General features: G+C 39.5%; 4 protein-coding genes, 1 long non-coding RNA gene and 1 pseudogene across 14 annotated transcripts in view; 5 read left to right on the top strand and 1 right to left on the bottom strand.

Annotated features, from left to right (window-relative positions):
* LOC146487813 (BTB/POZ domain-containing adapter for CUL3-mediated RhoA degradation protein 3-like) overlaps positions 1-21,484 on the top strand; it is a 97,442-nt gene that overhangs the window by 15,992 nt on the left and 59,966 nt on the right. The gene's annotated exons all lie outside the window — the stretch shown is intronic.
* The window catches only part of LOC146487814 (potassium channel regulatory protein-like), a 117,210-nt gene that overhangs the window by 47,499 nt on the left and 48,227 nt on the right, over positions 1-21,484 (top strand). The gene's annotated exons all lie outside the window — the stretch shown is intronic.
* Positions 1-21,484, top strand: part of LOC146487815 (uncharacterized) — a 78,115-nt gene that overhangs the window by 8,404 nt on the left and 48,227 nt on the right. The window lies entirely within an intron of this gene.
* On the top strand, positions 5,518-9,160 carry LOC146487818 (uncharacterized; annotated as a pseudogene).
* LOC146487819 (uncharacterized) lies at positions 6,684-7,149 on the bottom strand. Its single transcript, XR_014867812.1, has 2 exons — positions 6,883-7,149; positions 6,684-6,833 (listed from the first exon to the last, which is right to left on the bottom strand). It is a non-coding gene; the product is annotated as an uncharacterized LOC146487819 (long non-coding RNA).
* LOC146487817 (uncharacterized) overlaps positions 15,549-21,484 on the top strand; it is a 54,163-nt gene continuing 48,227 nt past the window's right edge. For all 3 annotated transcript variants that reach the window (XM_085127576.1, XM_085127557.1, XM_085127566.1), the window contains exons 1-2: positions 15,549-16,336; positions 19,809-20,151. In XM_085127576.1, coding sequence (XP_084983702.1) covers positions 15,643-16,336; positions 19,809-20,122 — 1,008 coding nt within the window. In that variant the 5' untranslated portion in view covers positions 15,549-15,642 and the 3' untranslated portion in view covers positions 20,123-20,151. The remainder of the gene's footprint in view (positions 16,337-19,808; positions 20,152-21,484) is intronic.

Genomic DNA, 21,484 nt, shown 5'->3' with positions numbered 1-21,484 from the left:
CCCGTTCCAGTTGCCGTCCGGCGCCCGGTTGCATAAAGCATCTCAAGATAAGTGGTAATTTTCAGCAGTCGTTGTCTTCATTTCGAACGATCTTTTTGCACTCTGTTTGTATTCTCCATTCTCAGCAGAACGCCTTCAATCAAATGATTCAATATAGCACTGGAGAAAATCCATGGAGATATAGAGAATGGTTGCAGAAACTCCAACTTATCTTAAGATGTTTTATGTAACCGTGCCCAAGTTTCCTGCAAGTTTGATCTTCAATGCACAGTCCATAATTTAGCGTCTTTGTAAATGCCCGAAGGATGGAGGCTCTCTGTCAATGATTCCATGAGAGAAAAAGAATTTTATTCAGTAGCGCGAGGAACTGCCGCGACTGTTTGAGGTTCTTTTCCATGGCCTCACATTCGAACAGAGCGCACATATTTGGTTTGAAACGATCGTGTGCACTTGAACACGGTTCCGTTGTTAGACAAACGAAGCACGATCGAACAAAATCCTGAACATCAGCGGGAGAATCAAGCTGGAAATTGCTTTTCGGAAGCGTTCTTTTTCGTTCAAGGAAATATATTGTCTCGTACCTTGTATTTTTTGCCTCATTTCGTTTCTTAGAAGAATAAAAGGTAGTCAATTCACGGAACCAATGTCCGCCAGAATACGGAACTGCATCGAGTGTTGTCACCAATGATGACCTGTGATGTTGAAAAAAAAAAAAAAAAAAAAGAAAAAAAAAAAAGAAAGAGAGACTCCGACCCCGACCCCGACCCCGACCCCGCGTTTTACCCAGTTGAAAGTGTGTTGAATCAAATTTAAAAGGCAATGTCCCTAAAAGCGTTCCACTCGATTTCAGACTCGAAAACACTTTTGCCTCATATTTATATCATCAATACCACTATCCATCCTTATAACGAAAATGCAGTTAGAATGAGGAAATAGTTTATTTTACTGCCATTATCAGCATTTCATCTCTGAACGACCGTTACCGGCTGAAATATGCAGATTTTAGACGCTGTTATTCAGGTTTTTCAAGGATCGTTAAAAGCTACTGCGGGCCGTTGAAACCTAGACCATTTGTACTCATTTGGAAGTATATTGCTTCTTCTTACTGTTCCAATACGATTTAGCCGTATTTCTCTGTAATCAGCAAAAACAGGTTATCGTTAATCTAGTAATTCAATTAAGCAAGCAAACTGCACCAAAATATGCCTCAGAAATTTCACAAAATTCTTAAAAGTGGCACCTAACCTAGACTTAAAAACATGTTTTAGTTAAAGATAAAGAGGTATTCTATCAACTTATGCAATAAAACTTGTGGCACAACGCGGTTCAGGATTAAAGTTTTCGATTCAAATTTGCATATTGATGCTGAATTTTCATTGCGTGACACAGGCTGCTTTGACAGAAAAATTTCTCGTCCAGTTATTCAAATATTTGCCACGTCTTCTATTTTCCAACCCAAAACTTTATCTCTCTAGTTCTTCCTTCTTCAATGATACCTGTTGTTCCAAAATTCCACAGGTGTACGTAAGATGCAGTTTTAAGCTTGATAAATCCCAGCATTTGTGTTAAAGTGCAGTGTTCTTTAAATTGTCAAGATGCAGATTTCAAATTTCTTTTCAGAAGCAAACCTCTTTTACTTTATAATGTGGTCCAGTGTGAAGCAGCTGCATTACCCAGTATTTGATACGACTTTATCTCCAGCACATTTTAAAAATGAACGTTAGATGTTAAAAAAGTAAATCTCCCACAGCGTTATTAAATATGCGCAAATAGATCAAAAACTTTTGGACAAGGACTACAAGAACTGGAATGCGGACCGCGAATAAATAGTTTTGCTTTATTTAATTATCACTCAACAAGAGCACACATCTTTATCTCATTTAAAGACCTTTTCTAGTGAAATTTCAATAAGATGGTTTCGTCCTGTCACTGTCTGTTTCTTCTATTGAGAGTGGTCAGCGATATTGCACACGCTCCTTGGTCCACAGTCCGGGATCCAACGCTACTTCACTTTCACAGCCAGTTGGCACGCGCAAATACTACAGCGCTGATATCACGACTTCAACATGAATTTCGAATCGTGCAGCTTTAGGCAAATTAAGAAAATAGCGTGTGGAAGTTCGCGCAATTTGTCCCAAATGGTTAAAGTAGATGAATGTCAGGACACAATTACGACTCAGCTTGAAACCTGTCATCTATCAAAGTCTGGACTCAGTGAAGCGGAACTAATACTGTCAAGGGCCGGTCATTTTGACCTTACGAAAGATCAAATACAACAGATGGTAATTTGCCCACAACATCGGCATAAACTCGGAAAATTTTGGCGGCCACCTCGTTCTTGCCAGTATCCATCGCATAGTGGACCAAGAAAAAAACATTGTAACGAAAGGCATGTAATTGGTTTGGAGACTGCGAAGAACATACAGTCGGTTTTCAAAGTCACCGTGGGAATAGGATCACGTAAGAATTAAAAATACCACGTGACGAGGCGGCCATGGTGGGGGTCAAAACAAAAGAATATTTCCTCGAAGAATTTACATGAAAATAGATTTTAGTTTCCAGAGGAGAGAAATGCTTTTGTTCTTGACCACCAACATGGCCGCCGTGACGTCACGTGCCAAGCAGCAATACCGTAAAATTCCGAAAATAAGCCCCGGGGTTTATATTTTTCAAAGACCGTTTTTGAGGGGCTTATTTTTGGAGGGGCTTATATACGGAGGAAAATTTGGGTGTCAAAATCGATTGGGCTAGCCATAGAAGTACATTTACCGTTTTTGCTTTGTTTTACTTTGTATTTAAGGGCAATTTTCCAAGTACAAGCCCCGGGGGGCTTATATTTGGCGGGGCTTAATTATACACGGAGGGGCTTATTTTCGGAATTTTACGGTAATTTAATTACTTAATTCTTTATCAAGATGAGTGTTTTTTTTCTTTGAGAAGACAACGGGAAAAGGGAAAAATTTTTGATGATAATGATAATAACGACGACGATGATGACCAAGTACTGTAATTGTTACTGTTGTCATAAAAATTGCACGACCATGATAAACTCAGTAGTTCACTCAATCTTTTCTATTCAGCAATATGTGGGAAGTGTAGAAGCAAACATAAGGAAGTGATGGACAAAAGTAGGAAATGGCTTAAGTTAGATCCTGATAAGGAAGAAGAATGCGATTCGCATCACAGTGCTGCAGCTTACGGCTTAAGAAACAGGTAAACGATCGTTGTTGGTGGCTATCTACCTCTCCTTGTGGACGCCTCCATTCTCCGTGTTGATGATGTGAAAAATTGACCTCTGAACAAACCCTTTAAAGGTCTTGGGATATCTAAACACTTTTCTGAAAGATCCCGCGCATTTGGCCCGTTCAGGACCAAAGGTACGCACCGGGTTTACTAAATTACGCACTGCGGCATATATCATTCCGATTTTGCGACTCAACTGCTGCGCTCATTTGAGGAATGCGATTATTTTGAGGGCGGCGTTTACTTAAAAATCCTCAAAGATTTATAAAAAAAATGGTTACTTTTGGCGGAAAAAATGGGCTTGCTAACTTTCGCCGTTCCGAACTACAAAACAGTGCTACGCACAAAAATAAGTTTCCCACACTGTTTCAGGAAGAGTGTCATATTCGGGTTGTGTTTTCTTGCTTTCACGGGGGGCGGGGGGTGGAGTGGGGTGGGGTTTTAAATAGAGGCAGCACTTCATCAAGGGTGACGCAATATTGCGTCCATAACATATGTCGGTTTACTTAAGATGTCATTTTCCAAAAGTGCCAAAATGTTTTGTTTCCAACTCTTGGCGAACTGTAGTGCAGTGTTAACAAAACAAATTTTAAAGACGCCTTTTATTTTATCAGGCTGCTAAATGAAACTTTCGCGCCTGAGACCCCACAAACGGACAGGCTTGCTGGCGCTAACTGGACGCCTGGATGTTGGAGTGGGGTTGGTAGTGGTAGTTCGCAGGAAGACATACATACAGACGAAATTCCTGAAGTATCCGATGACGTCGTTGCTGATTTTAACGAGGGAATGGCGAAAATAGCTAGACATTCAAAAAGGGAAGACCTCACGCCACTAACATTCCAACTGTCCACGACATGGGAGGAAGCAATACCTGATGAAAGAAAAACTTGCATAGAGAAAGCAACGAAAGCATGTGAAGTAATCTGCAGTGTTATAGCTCCGAAAGACGGCGAAAAACTTTTTCAAGCGATACACCAGCATACCGCGAACGATCTTGATGAACCAACTGAGGATCTTATTGCCTTGATGTCGGCATATCGAGATGCCATGACAAAAAATGTAAAGATTCAAATACTCAGCATCTATGCTTATCGGTATACCATGAAGCTGTCACAGAAATTCCACGAGCCTTATGAAAAGATAAGTTTGAGACAAATAAAAAGGGCGAGATTGCATGCAAGAAAACGAGGGCCGGGGTCAAATGTCCCGAAAGTATTCAGCCATCGAGTACGTCTGGACACAAACAAAGTCGACCACTTTATAGATTTTGTAAACCGTCCTTATTTCTACCAAGACGTGGCCTTTGGAACGCGAACACTGACCTTAGATGGGGGAGGCAAAATAACAATGCCCAACGTAATCCAGACCGTGACTAGATCGACCATGATTATGCAGTACCTTCAACATTGCAAAGAAAAATCATTTGAACCGGCTAGCCGCTCAACCCTTTGTCGCATTCTTGAAGTGAGAGAGGCTTCACAGCAGAAGTCTCTCAGTGGTCTGGACAACATTGCAGCAGAAGGGGTCGCATCTTTTGAGCGGCTGTTGAGTATTCTAGAAGAGCTGAATCAGGCTGGTGCCGACAAAAGAAGAGTTACGGAACTGGCAAAGAAATTGAACGATGGGAAAAGATACCTGAAGACGGAGTTTAAAGTGAACTGTTCAGCAGAGGAGAGTGAGTGCGCAGACCACTGCAGAAAATTTGCGTTAAGCGATCCAGTTGATCCATGCTTCAACCATCAGTGCTCACACTCACACAATATGGTGTGTGAACAATGCGAACAATTGAAGGCAACGTTAGACGAGATGGATTAAAGTATAAAGAAACACTCCAGCCATCTTTACAGCCAAGAACAAAAGCATGATCTTCTTTACGATTTTGAAAGATCTAAGAATTGCATTTTTCTTTGGAAATCTCATGCCTTACGCTCTGTCAACCAAGAATCTGCTAAACAAGAAGCCCTCCAAAGTCTTGACAGTCAGTCAGTCCTTGTTGTTATTGACTGGGCCATGAAATTTCTTCAAATGAAATACAGAGAAAAACAAAGTGAATGGTTTGCTAAAAGAGGCCTTAGCTGGCATATAAGCAGTGTGATCTCAAAAGACCAAGAAACGCAGAAAGCTAAGGTCCTGTCGCATGCCCATTTATTAGATTCGTGTTGTCAAGATTGGTATGCGGTGGTATCTATTTTAGAAAACCTTTTTCAAAACATCAAAATAAATTTCCCAAATGTTAAGCACGCATTTCTACGTTCTGACGAGGCTGGCTGCTACCATTGCAATCACCTAATAGCAGCAGTCAAAGATATTGGAGATCGAGTGGGAATTACAGTTGCACGTTATGATTTTTCAGAACCCCAGCAAGGAAAGGATGTTTGTGACAGGGTGCTTTGTCCCATGAAAGCAGCCATAAGAAAGTATTGCGCGGAAGGCCATGACATCATGAACGTAGGAGCAATGCACGAGGCCCTTAAGGAACGGCCTGTCAAAGGAACGACAGCGGCTGTAGCCATTTTGGATGAGTCATCCAAAATTCTTGAGGTTCAGAAGATAAAACAATTTAGTGAGTTGCACAACTTTAGATACGAAGAGAGTGGGATAAGAGTGTGGAAAGCGTACGCTGTTGGGATCGGCAAGCTTATCCCTTGGCAATCTTTGTACATACGGCGCCAGGGCTGCACAAATATATCATTAATGGAGGGAAAAGGATTCTTCACCAACACAGAAATAAGAGACCTTCATCGCCCAAGAAAGTGTCAAGCAAGGAAAGACAACGTTGAAATTGATGATCAGCCATTAATGTTTGTGTGCCCTGAAGAAGGCTGTAACTGCACTTTTGACCCTTTCTCCGAACTTGAGTTGCATACAGACGTAGGAATACATGATAACAGGAAGTCGGAAAGTCTTTATGATAAAGTACGGAAAAACTGGGTTGAAAAATTTTCTTCCATTGAGAACCAGAAGTTAACAAGCAACAAATCCTCCACTGGTCTGACTGTTAACAGCACAAATTCTCGTCTAAGTATCGGATGGGCTCTTAACAAAGGTAGCACTGGCGGAGTTCGTTTTTCTGAGAACGTGAGACGGTACCTTACAACAAGGTTTGAAATGGGAGAAAGAACGGGCAAAAAAGCCAATCCAGAAGAGATCGAACATCAAATGCGCAACGCCAGAAATGAACGGAATGAAAGATTGTTTCGAAGAGAGGAGTGGCTCTCCAAGACTCAAATAATGGGTTTTTTTTCACGCCTCGCTTCACGGCAGAGAACTCGCGGTCAGGAAGCTACATCAAAGGAACAGACATTTGATATTACAGCAGATGAGAATGACGACATCGACGCCCTCATTGGAGACTCTGATCGCAACAATTTGCTTGACGACATTGTTACGAGTTCGTTTTGTGAGTGGCGAATAGTTCGTAGTCTAAACAGAACGCAGGGTTGTCGGAACAACAACAAGGTTATTTATTCCAAATGAGCGAAGTAAATTCCACACGAAACTCCACAACAAGCACACGCTAGGCTTGTAAATTACCGTTCGACCTCTGTCACACTTGATTAAACACGGCCTCTGCCAAATATACACACGACCTCTGTCACACTTCAATAAACACGGCCTCTGCCAAACTTTACACGTGACCTTTGTCACACTACGATAAACACGTACTCTCTTCTCATAAACAACAACCTCTCTAAAAGCTAAACCGATTTCCTTATATACTAATGAGCGTAAGATTCTAGAACTTTCCGGCGCAACTAAATAAAGTAACATTACAATATAAATCTATTTACGGGATCATACGTAAACGGCTTCAGAAACTGCTTAGTCACTATGATGCAAAACTAATTAAATATGCGAGAATATTCTAGACTAAATTAGCATACGGTCACGCAACAATTTTTCGTAACAGACATCCAAAGCAGAATTGGACTAGAGCATCCGATAGTATATGACACATATGATCTTTGCGTCTATCACAAAACAAAAATATACGCATGTTTTGTGGACTTTAGAAAAGCGTTTGATTCTGTCTGGCACGATGGGCTTATGTACAAGTTGTTACAAATCAATGTCGGAGGAAGCTTTTATAAAATTATCAAAAGTTTATACTCGAATTCCACGTGTTCTGTTAGAATTGGAAATAGTCAAACGCGATCTTTTCAATACAGTAGAGGTGTGCGTCAAGGCTGCATTTTAAGTCCTCTGCTCTTTAATCTATATGTTAATGATTTAGCCTTTTCGTTCAACAATATTTTGTCTGACCCGTTTATACTACCAAATGGCACCAAACTCAGCTCATTATTTTATGCAGATGACTTAATTATATTGTCACGATCAAAATTGGGATTACAAAATTGCCTTAACAGTTTATCATCATTTTGCAACTCATGGATGCTAAATATAAACCCTAAGAAAACCAAGATAATGATTTTTCAAAAAAGCACAAAAAAATGCGATTATACCTTTCACATAGGCGATGAATTAACAGATATAGTACAAGACTACACTTACTTAGGAACTCGTATTTCGTCTTCCGGAAATTTCACGCTTTCGCTTGAACATCTTCGACAAAAAGCTCTTCATGCTTTCTTTAGTCTAAGACGACACACTGATTTTAGTACACTGAAACCTTCACTTGCATGTAAAATTTTTGACACAATGATTCAGCCAATTCTAACCTACAATAGTGAAGTGTGGGGTGCCTTTGTTAAATCAGATTTTAAGTCGTGGGAAGGCTCCAGAATTGAAAAAACACATTTACATTTCTGTAAACGCTATTTAGAAGTACATAATAAGTCATCCAACGTTGCATGTGGAGCTGAACTTGGCAGATTTCCTCTAATCGTTGACATAAATAAAAAGATACTTAATTACGTACACTACCTCCAAGGAAAGGATGAACATTCTATAGCAAAACAATCCCTAAGAATATCTGTTGACCTTCATTATAGCGGTCAAACTAGCTTTTACTCCAGTCTCATGAAGATGAGTGAATACTATAATTTCCCCAACTTGAATTATAACACATTGAATGAAAATAACATCAAACAATATATAGATCTTATGAAAAAGAAATATATCTCTTATTGGCACCAAACCCTTCAACGCTCACAAAAACTCAGCTTTTATTACACAATCAAAAAAACTTTTGGCCCCTCTGCTTACCTAGACCTCACAAGGAAAAACGTTTCTAGGAAGGCATTAGTGAAACTAAGAATAAGCAGCCACAAGCTTTTGATTGAAACAGGAAGATACGACAACATACCCCGTAATGAAAGGGTGTGTAATGTTTGCAACCGTAAAACCATTGAAGACGAAATTCATTTTTTATTAGATTGCCCAAGTTACTCTTCTTTAAGAGATATGTTCTTTTCTAAAATAGAACCTAGCCTTCCATTCACACGACTATTAGTAAAAGAAACTTTACTTTTGCATATAATGAACTCAACAGACTATTTTATAAACACTCAATTAATTTCATTTGTTTCCTCGTGCTTCGAATTGAGAGATAAACTTCTCTCCGGAATGATTACTTCTACTGTATGAAAAGTTTAAAATAAGCAAAGACTTCAGTTACTTTATTTTATTTTATTTTATTTTAAGTTATCTTAAGAATTAGTTAACGAATCAATAATTAGCTATGAATAGCTTTTGCAATACTGTATTTGTTATAGTCATGCAAATAAAGCTTGTTGTTGTTGTTGTTGTTGTTGTTAACAAGGAAGGAAAGCTACAGGCCTTCAATGTTGCAATGCTCAAGACTATTCTTCGGCACTTTGAAGTACCTTTCCGAGCAAAAGATAGAAAGGCAGACCTTATTAGGTTGTTAACGGAGGTTATCCAAGAATGCAACTGCTGAATAGAGTCTACTGTCCCTTTTATCAGACAAAAGGGACAACAATATTTCTTCTTGTAACTGAATCAATTAAGCTTTTATTGTGCAAGTCTTGGTTAATTTTTTTTTCCGAAAATTCTTTGTCATGTTGAGTTTTTTTTGTATTTGTTATGTGACTTTTACCCGATGACACGAAACGGAGACGCTTAATTCGGTACAATATTTAAATAATCTAATTGTTTTCTTACACCCGCCAATCGAACACTGTCGAGCTCACTTAACTCACTCTCCATCAAGGAATAACCAAAGTTCGAGAAATCAAAATTCCAACTAGAATTCAAGGCTCGATCTTCAACTGTCCAGTCTGTCTCGGAATTCCCAGAAGAGAAAGCACATAGAATAACAAACCAAATACAGACTGAAATATTGTATTGAATATTGTAAATAGTATTGAATATTGTAATAGTAAGAATATTGTGTGTCGTCTATAATGTATTTATGTTGTATTCTTTTGTTAATGGCAAATAAAAATTGAATTGAATTGAATTGAATTGAATATGACCATTATGACTGATGCGAGAAATTTCATATATCGAACTTAACGGTGAGGGTAAAAGGCGGAAAGAGTTTGCGGAATGGTATGTGGCATGGCGTGCGGAATGGCATAATTATGCGTAATGCTATTTACGCGGGGAATAAATTAACTGAAGAGCGCATCCTGTTTTCGCGCCAATTTTATAAGAGCAGCAGTTTTTTCGATGTGTTGGACTATTAAACAACCAAACAACAGATCGAGGATTAGAAAATATACGCCTGGGATAGAACATGTCTGATCGCTGGTTAGGAAGTGAGAGTGAAGAAATCGATGAAGTTTCGCATTCAAGGAACTAAGAATAAATTAAATTTCTAGCTGACAAAAAGAACGTGGCAGCGAGTAGCCTAGACAAAAAGCAACACCAGACTGGAGAAATAACATCAGTCCAAGGCCAAAACTATTATGTGAGAAATTTTAAATTTAAACTCGGTCATTTTATCGGACTCTTTGACGGTTACAATTTGTACAACTCATGGGAAAAATATGTTCTACTTTTTCTCACCTTACATTTTCGTCGAGCGACGAGTACGCAAGTCACTGTTGAGCTGCTGAGCTAGCTCCCTAGCTATTTAATACGGCGATTCAGATAGCTATTGTTCAGTTACGCGATCTCGAACTAAACATATCCGTCTTTAATTAAGGTCTTTCAGTGCCAGACGTCCCAACCTAAAATGAGATTTAAAGCGAAAAAACCCTAGAGCAAAAAAGCAGATGACAAGTATGGTGTCTAATTATCGACACTGGTTCTGGAAAGGTTGGGAAACTATTCTTATCACAAATGCATTTGGGTTAAATTGTTGTTCATTTTCCCGCTCATGATAAATGAATCATCGAGCATACAGGGTATGAAAATTGATCTTTTACCGAGGGTTTAAAAAAAAAAATGTTCATTATTTTCCCTCGGTAAAGGATCAATCTTTGTCCTGAGAAGACTTCACGCTGCCACGTTATTTTTGTCAACCGAAGTCGCATGGAGTAAAGTGAACATGAAATTTAATTTACCACGAATTTACTCATAGTTCCTTGAATGCGAAAACTATAAACAGTTTTCATCGGTTTCTTTACCCTCACTTCTTCCAAATCAACAATCTGACGATCAAATCCTCGAATTGTTGTTAATATTTAGCAAGAGTCCGCAGCATCAAAAAAGGTGCTGCTCTTATAAAATTGGCGCGAAAACATGACGCGCTCTTCAGTTAATTTATTTCCCACGTAAATCGTATTTCGCATAATTATGCCATTCCACATACCATTCCGCAAACTCTTTCCTCCTTTTACCCTCACCGCGAACTTAAGCTACTGACAAGGTGTGGCACGGCCTAGTATATTTGCGATTAGTGGTTGGTTGATTCATCACGCCTTAATAATGTACTATATGACCTACTATTACTAAAGTTGCTTAAGTTAAGGTATCTAGACATTGACTGTACACATTTCACCGTTTTCAAGCAAAAATAGCAATCAGTTTAGTCGTGATGGGAATTCATAAACATGTAATTAAAATGTGGACTAGACGTGAATCGACACCCTATTCTGGTTTTCGATTCCTCGGCTTTTGGAGTCCAATCCACACTTTACACAACTTATCTTTAAGGACTACCGTGTACTCTCGTCCCATACAGCGTAAAGGTCAATTCGTGAAGGACTTGCCCGCTGTAAAATGTAAATACTTAATTTTACTGGTAAAAAACATGTTCCCTAAAAACGCAACTGTTGTATGTCGAATAAAGCACGTTTGGAAGGGCGAGACTAACAAAGGTTAGTGGCAAAGGTAAGTAAACTTAATGGTCTACACTTCCGTTCAGTTTTCCTGTAAATAAAGTACAAAAAAAGTTGCCTAATGGCATTTTTTATTATTTTTAAGCTTAATAATATCAATAATTATAACAAAATATTACAACAAGCAAATGCGATGACCTTTCTAAAGTCTCGCCTGTGACTATGCTTCCAATGAAAGCGTTAAAACGATTTATTTAGTAAATAAAAATTAAGGTTTGGCTGCTAAACTTATAGGAATAATTATATTTCTGAAGATCTATTTATTGAAAAAGGAAGAAGACGAAGAAAAATAAATTCTTTCGTTTAAAAAAACATATTTTACTTCCGAGCGGCAAGTATTTGGAGAAATTTCCCGTCGAAGCAGCCGGTGTCACGCAACGCGAATTCTGCATCAATATGTAAATTTGAGTCGAAACCTTCAAGTCTGAATCGCGTTGTGCCACAAGTTTTATTGCATAAGTTGATAGAATACCTCTTTATCTTTAACTAAAACATGTTTTTAAGTCTAGGTTAGGTGCCACTTTTAAGAATTTTGTGAAATTTCTGAGGCATATTTTGGTGCAATTTGCTTGCTTAATTGAATTACTAGATTACTCCGTAAAAACTAAAATCTTAAACTAAGATTTTACCTTACGTTTCCCGTCTTATGCAAGACCACCACCACATTAAATTGAGACTGTGATCATCTTATTTTAACACAGGAGATCTCAAATGAAGACTATCGGAGTCTCAGTTAGTATATAAGATGAAAGATCGTCTTAAATATTGTCTTTAAATCGTCTTCATTTCAGAAGCGCTTATCTTAATCAACATTGAGGCATCTTACTTTAAGAAAGATCAGTCTTAATTATATTAATCTGAGTCGATGGGGTCCTTATTTTAAGACGTTTTTTGGTCTTGTGGAAATTTTAAGACGCCTAAGCAGGCTATAAGATACTGCCATCCTACGTAAGATGCAATACGCCTTAAGCTGGCGACACACCTGGCATTTTATACGACGATCGCAGCGAATTTGATCGCCAGCGAAAATCGCAAGTGATTTTCGCCACCGATTGATGCGGACATACCTGGCGATTTTTTTTCGCCGATCGCGGCGTTGTTCATGTGATTAACCCGCCCAACCTGACTCATTGACTTTACTGGCAATTCGCAGCGATGAGCGTAAAAAAATCGCCGGAACGGGCACATTTGGCGAATTTAATCGCCGATATCTGACATGCCAGATATCAGCGATTTAATACGCCGATCTCTACTCTCACCATTTTAGTTCTCGGTAAAAAAAAAAAAAATAAATAAATAAAAAAAGGCTAACTTGGAAGAAATAGAAAATTCCAACACAAAAGGATCCAAATTTTGGAAAGCCCTTCCTGATTGGTTCATTAAAAAAATGCAGACCTCATAGGGAACAGGACTTCTTTTCTGATTGGTTGATTTTGATCCAAACTCTGCAGACACGGAGTCTGGGCTGGAGTCTGGAGCTTTGAACCATCGCAAACTCTCACCTTGATCTTCTAACCTTGATCAGACTTAAAACAAGCCGTTAATATTTTTCAAGCAGCGAAGAGTGGAGAATTTACAAGAATTTCGAGACAACAACTTCAATATTCAAATGAGAAGACATCTGGACATCAAATACGGTCTAAAGCCTCGGCTAAACGTTGTAACTATACACGAACTTATGATCTTATCAGCAAGCACTGCACACTCAGCGGAATGAAAATGGAATGAAGAAATTACTGTCGCTTTCTAAACCGCCTGTTTTTGAAAACCAAGATGAGTCCTGCAATTCTGCTGCGTCACCGATCAAAGGAATGAGTGTAGTGACAATTCAGACAATCTGCAATGCAAAGTTTGTAATTTACGGGACTTTTAAGACCAACAAAACAGTATTTAAAATGCCGCGACCCGACCTCTGTTTTCCTGCGAAATTTACGGTAAGCGGATTTGTATAAGTTGTGTCATTTCAGATTTGGTTTTAATAAAGTACTATGGATTGAAATTTGTTGTGTTTTCATTGCTGCATGTATCATGTTCAAGCTTAACAGTATTAAACGCTCCCTGTTTTTGAATGTAGGCTTAATAGTGACCGTTGCAGTTAGATTGAAGATGTCTTCCTTGCTTCGAAACTTAAATTGAGATTCTAAAGCATCTAGAATAAGATTGTTCAAATCTTGAGTTAAGATGAAAATATGACTTACCACAGCACTTTGAATCTAAGAAAAAATCATCTTAATCTAAGACGCCATCATCGTATAAATAAGAAGAAAGTCGTCTTATCCTAAGATAAATCGTCTTAAAATGAGATTTACGCGCTGTCTTACCACAGCACCAGAATTAAGTGTAAAAAACGTCTTAAAGTAAGATTTTAGTTTTTACGGAGTAACGATAACCTGTTTTTGCTGATTACAGAGAAATACGGCTAAATCGTATTGGAACAGTAAGAAGAAGCAATATACTTCCAAATGAGTACAAATGGTCTCGGTTTCAACGGCCCGCAGTAGCTTTTAACGATCCTTGAAAAACCTGAATAACAGCGTCTAAAATCTGCATATTTCAGCCGGTAACGGTCGTTCAGAGATGAAATGCTGATAATGGCAGTAAAATAAACTATTTCCTCATTCTAACTGCATTTTCGTTATAAGGATGGATAGTGGTATTGATGATATAAATATGAGGCAAAAGTATTTTCGAGTCTGAAATCGAGTGGAACGCTTTTAGGGACATTGCCTTTTAAATTGGTTTATACTTTCATTTAACATCGTTTCAACGGGCCAATGTTGAAACCGTTTAAACGGGCCTAAACCCAGACTGAATTACTTAAATTATTGTCTGTTGTGTTTCTAGATCGTTTACTGTCCTTTTAAAGACCCAGTCGGCTCGCTCTCTACCGAACCATTTGCGTCAGATTACCTCAAACTAAACGGGTTTAACAGGAGTATATTGTCCTTGTTATACAATAGTGCCTGGTCCGGTTGAGGAACATTTCAGAGCTGGATTTTTTTGCAACAAACAACACTTTATTAAAAATAGAGAGTTACAAGACGTTTATATACCTGCCTACTGCGGGTAGGTATGCAGTAATGATTTAGTTCAGTAAAGGAGGAGTGCTTGGGGTTCTTTTTTAGGAACTCATAGGAGGTCGCTGGAGACATGGATGCCTCGCCTCTGGGGCGCTTTTTGGTAGGGCTGCCGGAAACAAGGCGATAAATTAGAGAAAAGTGGGAAGAGTGCACTTCTTTCTGTTTTTCCGCTACTGTCCGAGTGTGTTAAAGATTTTTCCATAAAAACAAAACAATAAGCGGAATCTTGAAGGTTCATTGAAGCCTACAAATGCGAAGGGTGGTGAATAAACTTATTTAAGCACACATTCAAAGAGGTACGCTGATTGGATGAGGGGGCAACAAAGGCTAGATTTTGTCAGCGGTTTAAAACTGTTGGAAATAACTGAAGTACAAGCTTTTCCTAGTCACACTGTTCCTACTTTGCTATTATAGGACAGACTGATGTGGTCGTACACGACGGGTCTATTGAACTTCAAATGAATTGAAATCTGTGTACAAGCGAAACGTGTGTAAACAGTAGCTAACAGCGGTAAACAGAGGAATTTGAATCCCGGCCCTGGAGAAGAAAGCCCGTGGGTTTCGAAATACTGGGGAGATATCATTCCCTAACCGTGAAATCAGCCTCGCTCTCTTTTTAAGATTATTTGTTTTACAATTTGGCTGATTACATCATTTGCTACGGGATCCAGTACTTTTATTTTGTCGCGGTGGTCTTTGCTGAACACAGTCAATTACTGTTTTTTTTTTTCTGAAAATGATAATGGTAAAAAAATAAAATAAATAAATAAATAAAAACAATTTAAATAAATAAATAAATAAATAAATAAATAAATAAATAAATAAATAAATAATTCAAGAAAACATAAAAAATTAATTTTCGAAAATTCTGTTCATGAAGTAGAAACCAATCGAATATTTAATATATTTCACTGGATAATTGCAAGACATGCAAACGGTCGCTAAATTATGCACACTTCAAGTGAAAGTCATAATAATAGTCTAATGACGTGACGCTTGGCTTTCACTGTGTCACGAGCACGTGATCACAGTCCCTGCTGCATAACAGACTCAGTCATCTTTCGATAAACTTTTAAAAGCTTATATCTTGTTGTTACCAAAAAGAAACCATGAGTAATGAAAATTTTGAGGATCAGCAACCATACGATCAAGACTTGGTAGATGCTGAAAATCACATGAAAAAAGCCTATGAGATCTTAAATCGAAAAGCCAACAGAGTTCGCCAGCAACAGGAATCTATCGACGCCATGTCGAAGAAGCTTGATCAGGTCCATTTTTCTTCGACTGTTAAACTCAATGTCGGTGGCCAGCACTTTGTCACAAGCGTGCAAACGCTGAGAAAAGACCCGAACTCCATGTTAGCCGCCATGTTCTCAGGGAAGTTTGACACAAAACCATCTGAAGACGGCTCGTTCTTTATCGACCGAGATGGAACTCACTTCCGCTTTGTACTCAACTATCTTCGCGATGGTGAATTGATTTTACCAAAAGGGGCTACATTTCTCGACGAACTTCGCAAAGAAGCAGAATTTTATCAGATACAAGGAATACTTGACAACTTAAAGCCTCCTCTTCAAATTTTTGAGTCGGAGATTTTAACGAGTGAAGAACATCGACAAAGTTTGAGAGGCTGGCTGCCTACAGGTCTGGATGGTGAATGGCGTCTTCTGTTCCGAGCTTCTCGAGACGGTTTTGCGGGTCAAACCTTCCATTCGAAATGCGACAACAAAGGACCCACAATCACAGTTGTGAAAAGTGGAGCGAATATCTTCGGAGGCTTCACCGAGATCTCCTGGAGAGCAGGTAATATTGACTAAGTTATAAAGCGTGCTGGGCTGTACAATCGATTGGATGTTTCGAAAACGAAGACCCCAAAAGCGAAGACCGAAGACCTAAGACCCCCTCATCGAAAACGAAGACCCCTGATCGAAAACGAAGACCCCCTCATCGAAAACGAAGACCCCCTAATCGAAAACGAAGACCCCCTGATCGAAAACGAAGACCCTTTGATCGAAAACGAAGACCCCCTGATCGAAAACGAAGACCCTTTCGCCTCAGCTCAGACCTAAAGACAAATTCTGTCAAGTGCCTTTGTCAGTATTGACATACACAAGACAGCATTTGTATTAAACTGCGATTTAGGGGAAAATTAGGTATCATTACAAATCCTGGGAGGGGAAGGAGTGGGTGGACAATACTCGTGTTCGTTTACCTAAAACACTGAACCCGGAATCCGGAATCCGGAATTTGGAATCCGGAAACCAGAATCTGGAATCCGGAATCTGGAATAAAAAAAAAAAAAACAAAAATGAAAATTCGTCGACTTGAAAATTTCAACGAAGGTTAAAGTCACTTGGGAAACAGTTTTTATAGCTCTTGAAAAATTATAATATCAGTCAGGAGCCCAGTGAAATTTTCAAAAGTTTGCCTAAGTGTTAGCGTAAAACTTTAAAACACACCAAAACGTTACCTATCTATTTTTATAAAATCAAATAAACGGAATCCGTAAATCAGGAAAGCCTTTCTTTTCTTTCTATTTTCCTTTTTCTGTGCAACTTGCCGTATGCTGATTGGCTTGTGAGTAGGGGATTTTTGTTCTTTCGGAAAAGCTAGGGGAGAGGGATGTGTACGATTGGTGGTGTTTTGACAGGGACAGTAGGCAAATTAGCGCATTCACAATGGTGACGATGGAAATATATCTTTACACATGTCATAACATTGTGACTAACGTATATTACGGCTCAACAAATTGTTTGGGCATAAGGGTGGGAATGGGGCTTAAAATATTTAGACTTATTACCTCTAAATCAAAATCAATAGATCTACCGGCTTCCAAGGTATCTAGAATTAGAGGATATAAAATAATTTGGTATCTACAGCCTGCTATTGTGATTACTAAATTATGGGAAATCGTTCACAGGCTCCTGAAGTTCTTACTGTATTTCAAAAAAGGCCATCGACATAAAACGTTTCCTTTGTACCGGCAGCTCGACACTCTTTTGTAAAAAGGTGCATAAATGAATACATGCATACATGATTGAACGTACGAATGTATGCCGGCAGGCATGACAGAACCACGACCGAGTGAGTGAGTGAGCGAAGGAACGAAGGGAATGAAAGAATGAACGAACGAACGGACGACGGACGGACGGATGAGTTGATAAATGAATAAATAACTTTGCCCGCTGTCTATCCAGGGGCCCGTTTCTCGAAAGTCCCGGTAACTTATCGGGCCAGAAATCAAATATTCAAATGAAAATCTAAAGAATAAAAGTGCGGGTCGTAGCTAACAAACCAGTCCATTTTGTTTTGTTAACTGATAGTTTTGTCATATTATCTGCAAAACTATTGAAACCTCGACCTTGAATGTAAACAACAACAGCTTTCCGGGCCAGTTAATTATCGGGACTTTCGAGAAACGGGCCCCAGGGTCGGTGCCAATTCAAAGCTTTTTTTTTTAAGATGAAATCTAAGCCACCCCAATACGGATTTGTTTCAAGACTTTTTATATTATTATGCAAAGACAGTGAGTCTTGCGAAGAGTTGATGAGTGATAAACGCAACACTGACTCTTTTCTCTAGTTACGTTTCATTGTCTATCTACGTGCTATGGCAGGAGGAAACGTTATCGAGTAGGACGAGGTGTGGGGGTATTTTGAAGATTGGGAACCTTTATTCCAAATGAGTGGCTCAACTGCCTAAGCAATTGAAATCTAAGGAAAACTTTTGAAAATTTCACTGGGCTCCTGACTGATATTACAATTTTCCAAAAGCTATAAAAACTGTTTCCCAAGTGACTTTAACCTTCGTTGAAATTTTCATGTCGACGAATTTTCATTTTTGTTTTTTCTTTTATTCCGGATTCCGGATTCCGGATTCCGGATTCCAAATTCCGGATTCCGGATTGCGGTTTCCGGATTCCGGATTCCGGATTCCGGATTCCGTGTTTTAGGTAAACGAACACGAGTATTGTCCACCCACTCCTTCCCCTCCCAGGATTTGTAATGATACCTAATTTTCCCCTAAATCGCAGTTTAATACAAATGCTGTCTTGTGTATGTCAATACTGACAAAGGCACTTGACAGAATTTGTCTTTAGGTCTGAGCTGAGGCGAAAGGGTCTTCGTTTTCGATCAGGGGGTCTTCGTTTTCGATCAAAGGGTCTTCGTTTTCGATGAGGGGGTCTTAGGTCTTCGGTCTTCGCTTTTGGGGTCTTCGTTTTCGAAACATCCCAATCGATCATACAAATGAGTATTTGATTTTTATCAACTGAGTTCTCAGATAAGAAATTAAAGGACGTTTCGAGCGTCACATGTTCGGTCTGACGAACGGCTAACCCTCGAAACGTCAACTCTTGAATCCATTCTCAGTGAACAATTACCATATCAACTCGGTTGATAAAACTAAATATTCATTTTCACTCCCCCCCCCCTCCCCCCCCACCGACCCAGCACCACAGTCTCTTCGGAAACTAACATTTGCTCTATTATTGCACGGCTGGGTAAATACGCTGCAAAAATTAACAGTTCAAATCTTAAAAGACGATTTGGTTAATTTGATTAATATCTTGATAATCTCCAAAATGTTGATACTTCTTTGATCAATAGAAGTGATACTTTATTAGGTTCAAAACCTTTTGCTTGGAACTCGAGTGGCTACTTTTCAACCCCGGGTGAGACTTTCTCCATTCATTGCAAACTGGCTTATGTCCGCGAGGCTGGCTGAGATTTTAGCGCCCAAAAAGAGCGTTAAAATCCTACATGTTGTCGGGCTCTTTGGCCTAACTGGGTGTATCCACGTGTCCAGCATTTTTCTGGAATCCTTTTGAGCTTTCTGAGGTCACTTGTTTGACTAAACCTTGCGAAATCTTCCAAATGTTCCTAGACCGCTTGCAGTCTGTTTCTTTCTCGACGTTTGTGCGCAGCGGCAAATTGGGACGAGGAAGATTGGGACCAGACTGCTAGTTCAAACCCCTATCCAGAAGCTCGCTTCCGACGGATTGATTAACCCTCGAGGATCTGAAGAGAAAAGAGGAACTGCAAACAGTCTAAAATGTTTCTAATAACCGTCATTCTTGAGTTGGCGAATGCCAATAATTTTTTGCATTTTGGTTCAGTCAAGCTTTAACGTCAAGGGGGGGAGAGTGAATCTATTGGAAATACGTCGAGCAAAAATGTTTCATTTACTAAGTACATTTTAACCTGAGAAAACGTTTGTAAAAAGGAGCGTGATAGCAAGAGTTCTGTGAATATTTTATGTGTTGTGTGCTCAACAGGTCAGAGTAACTGGGTAAGATGCAGCCAGGCGTTCCTGTTCAGCATGGTCAACCCGAGTGGCCTGGGACCAATTAAACTACCGCTTATCCCTGGGCAGGAAGAGTATGGCATCTGCTGCAATAACACTTTCGGACCAATGTTTGGCTGTGCACCACACGACCTGTGTATATACGGGAATGCAAACACAAAAACCAATAGTTTCAGTAATCTTGGTTCCTCCTACCAGTGTCCTCCAGGACAGCAGAACACGTTCTTCACAGGTGGTAGAAATTTTACTGTGACAGATTACGAGGTGTTTGGACTGCACAAGTGAAAACAAACAGACGAGAGAGGAGAATGGAGGTAAAAATAACGTCACTGCTTTCATAATACATACATGAAATAGATTTGACTGGTCAGGAAATAGCCGGGAGAGGGGAGGGACAATATTGTCGCTTCCTTTGTACACAGTCTTGTATAATGTTAAGGACGGTGCCTACTATTGTTACTGCGCATACGTTCTGCGCATCTAAAGATACTCGTGTTTCCTATGGGTGGCATTCTCGTCCCCAGAGCCCCAAAGTTGTTTTTTTAATTGTTGAACGAGTGGCTCTGGGTCCATCCAGAAATATCCTTTTTTTCATTGGCTGTCGAAAACCTGATGCGCTATAAGATGAAAAATGCTACGCTTCTGTGCATTTGTCTTTACTTCCTAATACTGAGCAGTACTGTGCAATAATAATACTGAGCAAGCGCAAAGGTAATTTATCACACTGAGCGTGCGCTACCGGATGTCGTGAAATTCACGTAAAAGACAGGTCCAAATGCCATTTTAGCACGATTCTCTGGTCGCTCGTCGCATAAGTTTGAGCCGGCTGTTTGTACTGAAACGTCCAATGTACACCACGCAAACTGGTCGAATACAAATCTTTGATCAAGTTTCGGCGCATTTCACCAAGACTGCGTCTTCTTCGACTGCTAAGTCAATAGTGAAGTATTGCCTGGCTTACAGTAGCTTACAGTGCAAGAGAATATTATATCTGATCGCTGCCAGAATGACAAAAAATGTCGGCGCTTTCAGTCTATCTTGCATTGCATGCAGGCCGTCGTTTGCTCGTCACGCAATACAATGTCATGGACATTTTAGGGGGGTGGAGGAGGGTGAAAATGCGAAAATGCTTATACTCATGGCAACAACAACAACAATTAAAATAGTGATACCTTTAGTTACGTTCTTTTTCCCTTGCTAAAATCCAGATAATTTAGTCATTCGCGAATTCGTTTGCGTGCGCGGGCTGTCTTGTTAGGAGCGGACGGGGGTGGGGAGGGGGGTGTGAGATACATTTTACAAAAATATGAAGATCACTACATACTTTAGCTAGTTCTTTCAATTTTTTTTAAAACAATAGCTCCTAGTATCAACCCAAAAAACCGAAGAGAAAGGTCTTTTTTTTCACGCAGATGACCCGAAATAGCGCATTTCAAGTATGGTAACTCTTGAGTAGTGCAGGGCTAACTTGTACAAAAATTAATGCAAGGCTGGACTGAGTAGAAAACTTAATACGACAGCGACATGATAGAGACCAAACCGAGAATCAACAGAATGCGGCAACCGTGGACAGCTGTATCGAGCTGGTTGGCTCTCGTCAGCAGGGTGTAGCACAGCAAAAAGTAGAACACCAACGCGAGTCGAGTG

This window comes from Pavona decussata, unplaced genomic scaffold (genome assembly GCF_977016875.1).
Source record: "Pavona decussata unplaced genomic scaffold, jaPavDecu1.1 SCAFFOLD_13, whole genome shotgun sequence".
Taxonomy (NCBI): domain Eukaryota; kingdom Metazoa; phylum Cnidaria; class Anthozoa; order Scleractinia; family Agariciidae; genus Pavona; species Pavona decussata.
Note: the sequence above shows the minus strand (reverse complement) of the source record. Positions and strands in the feature narration are given on the sequence as shown.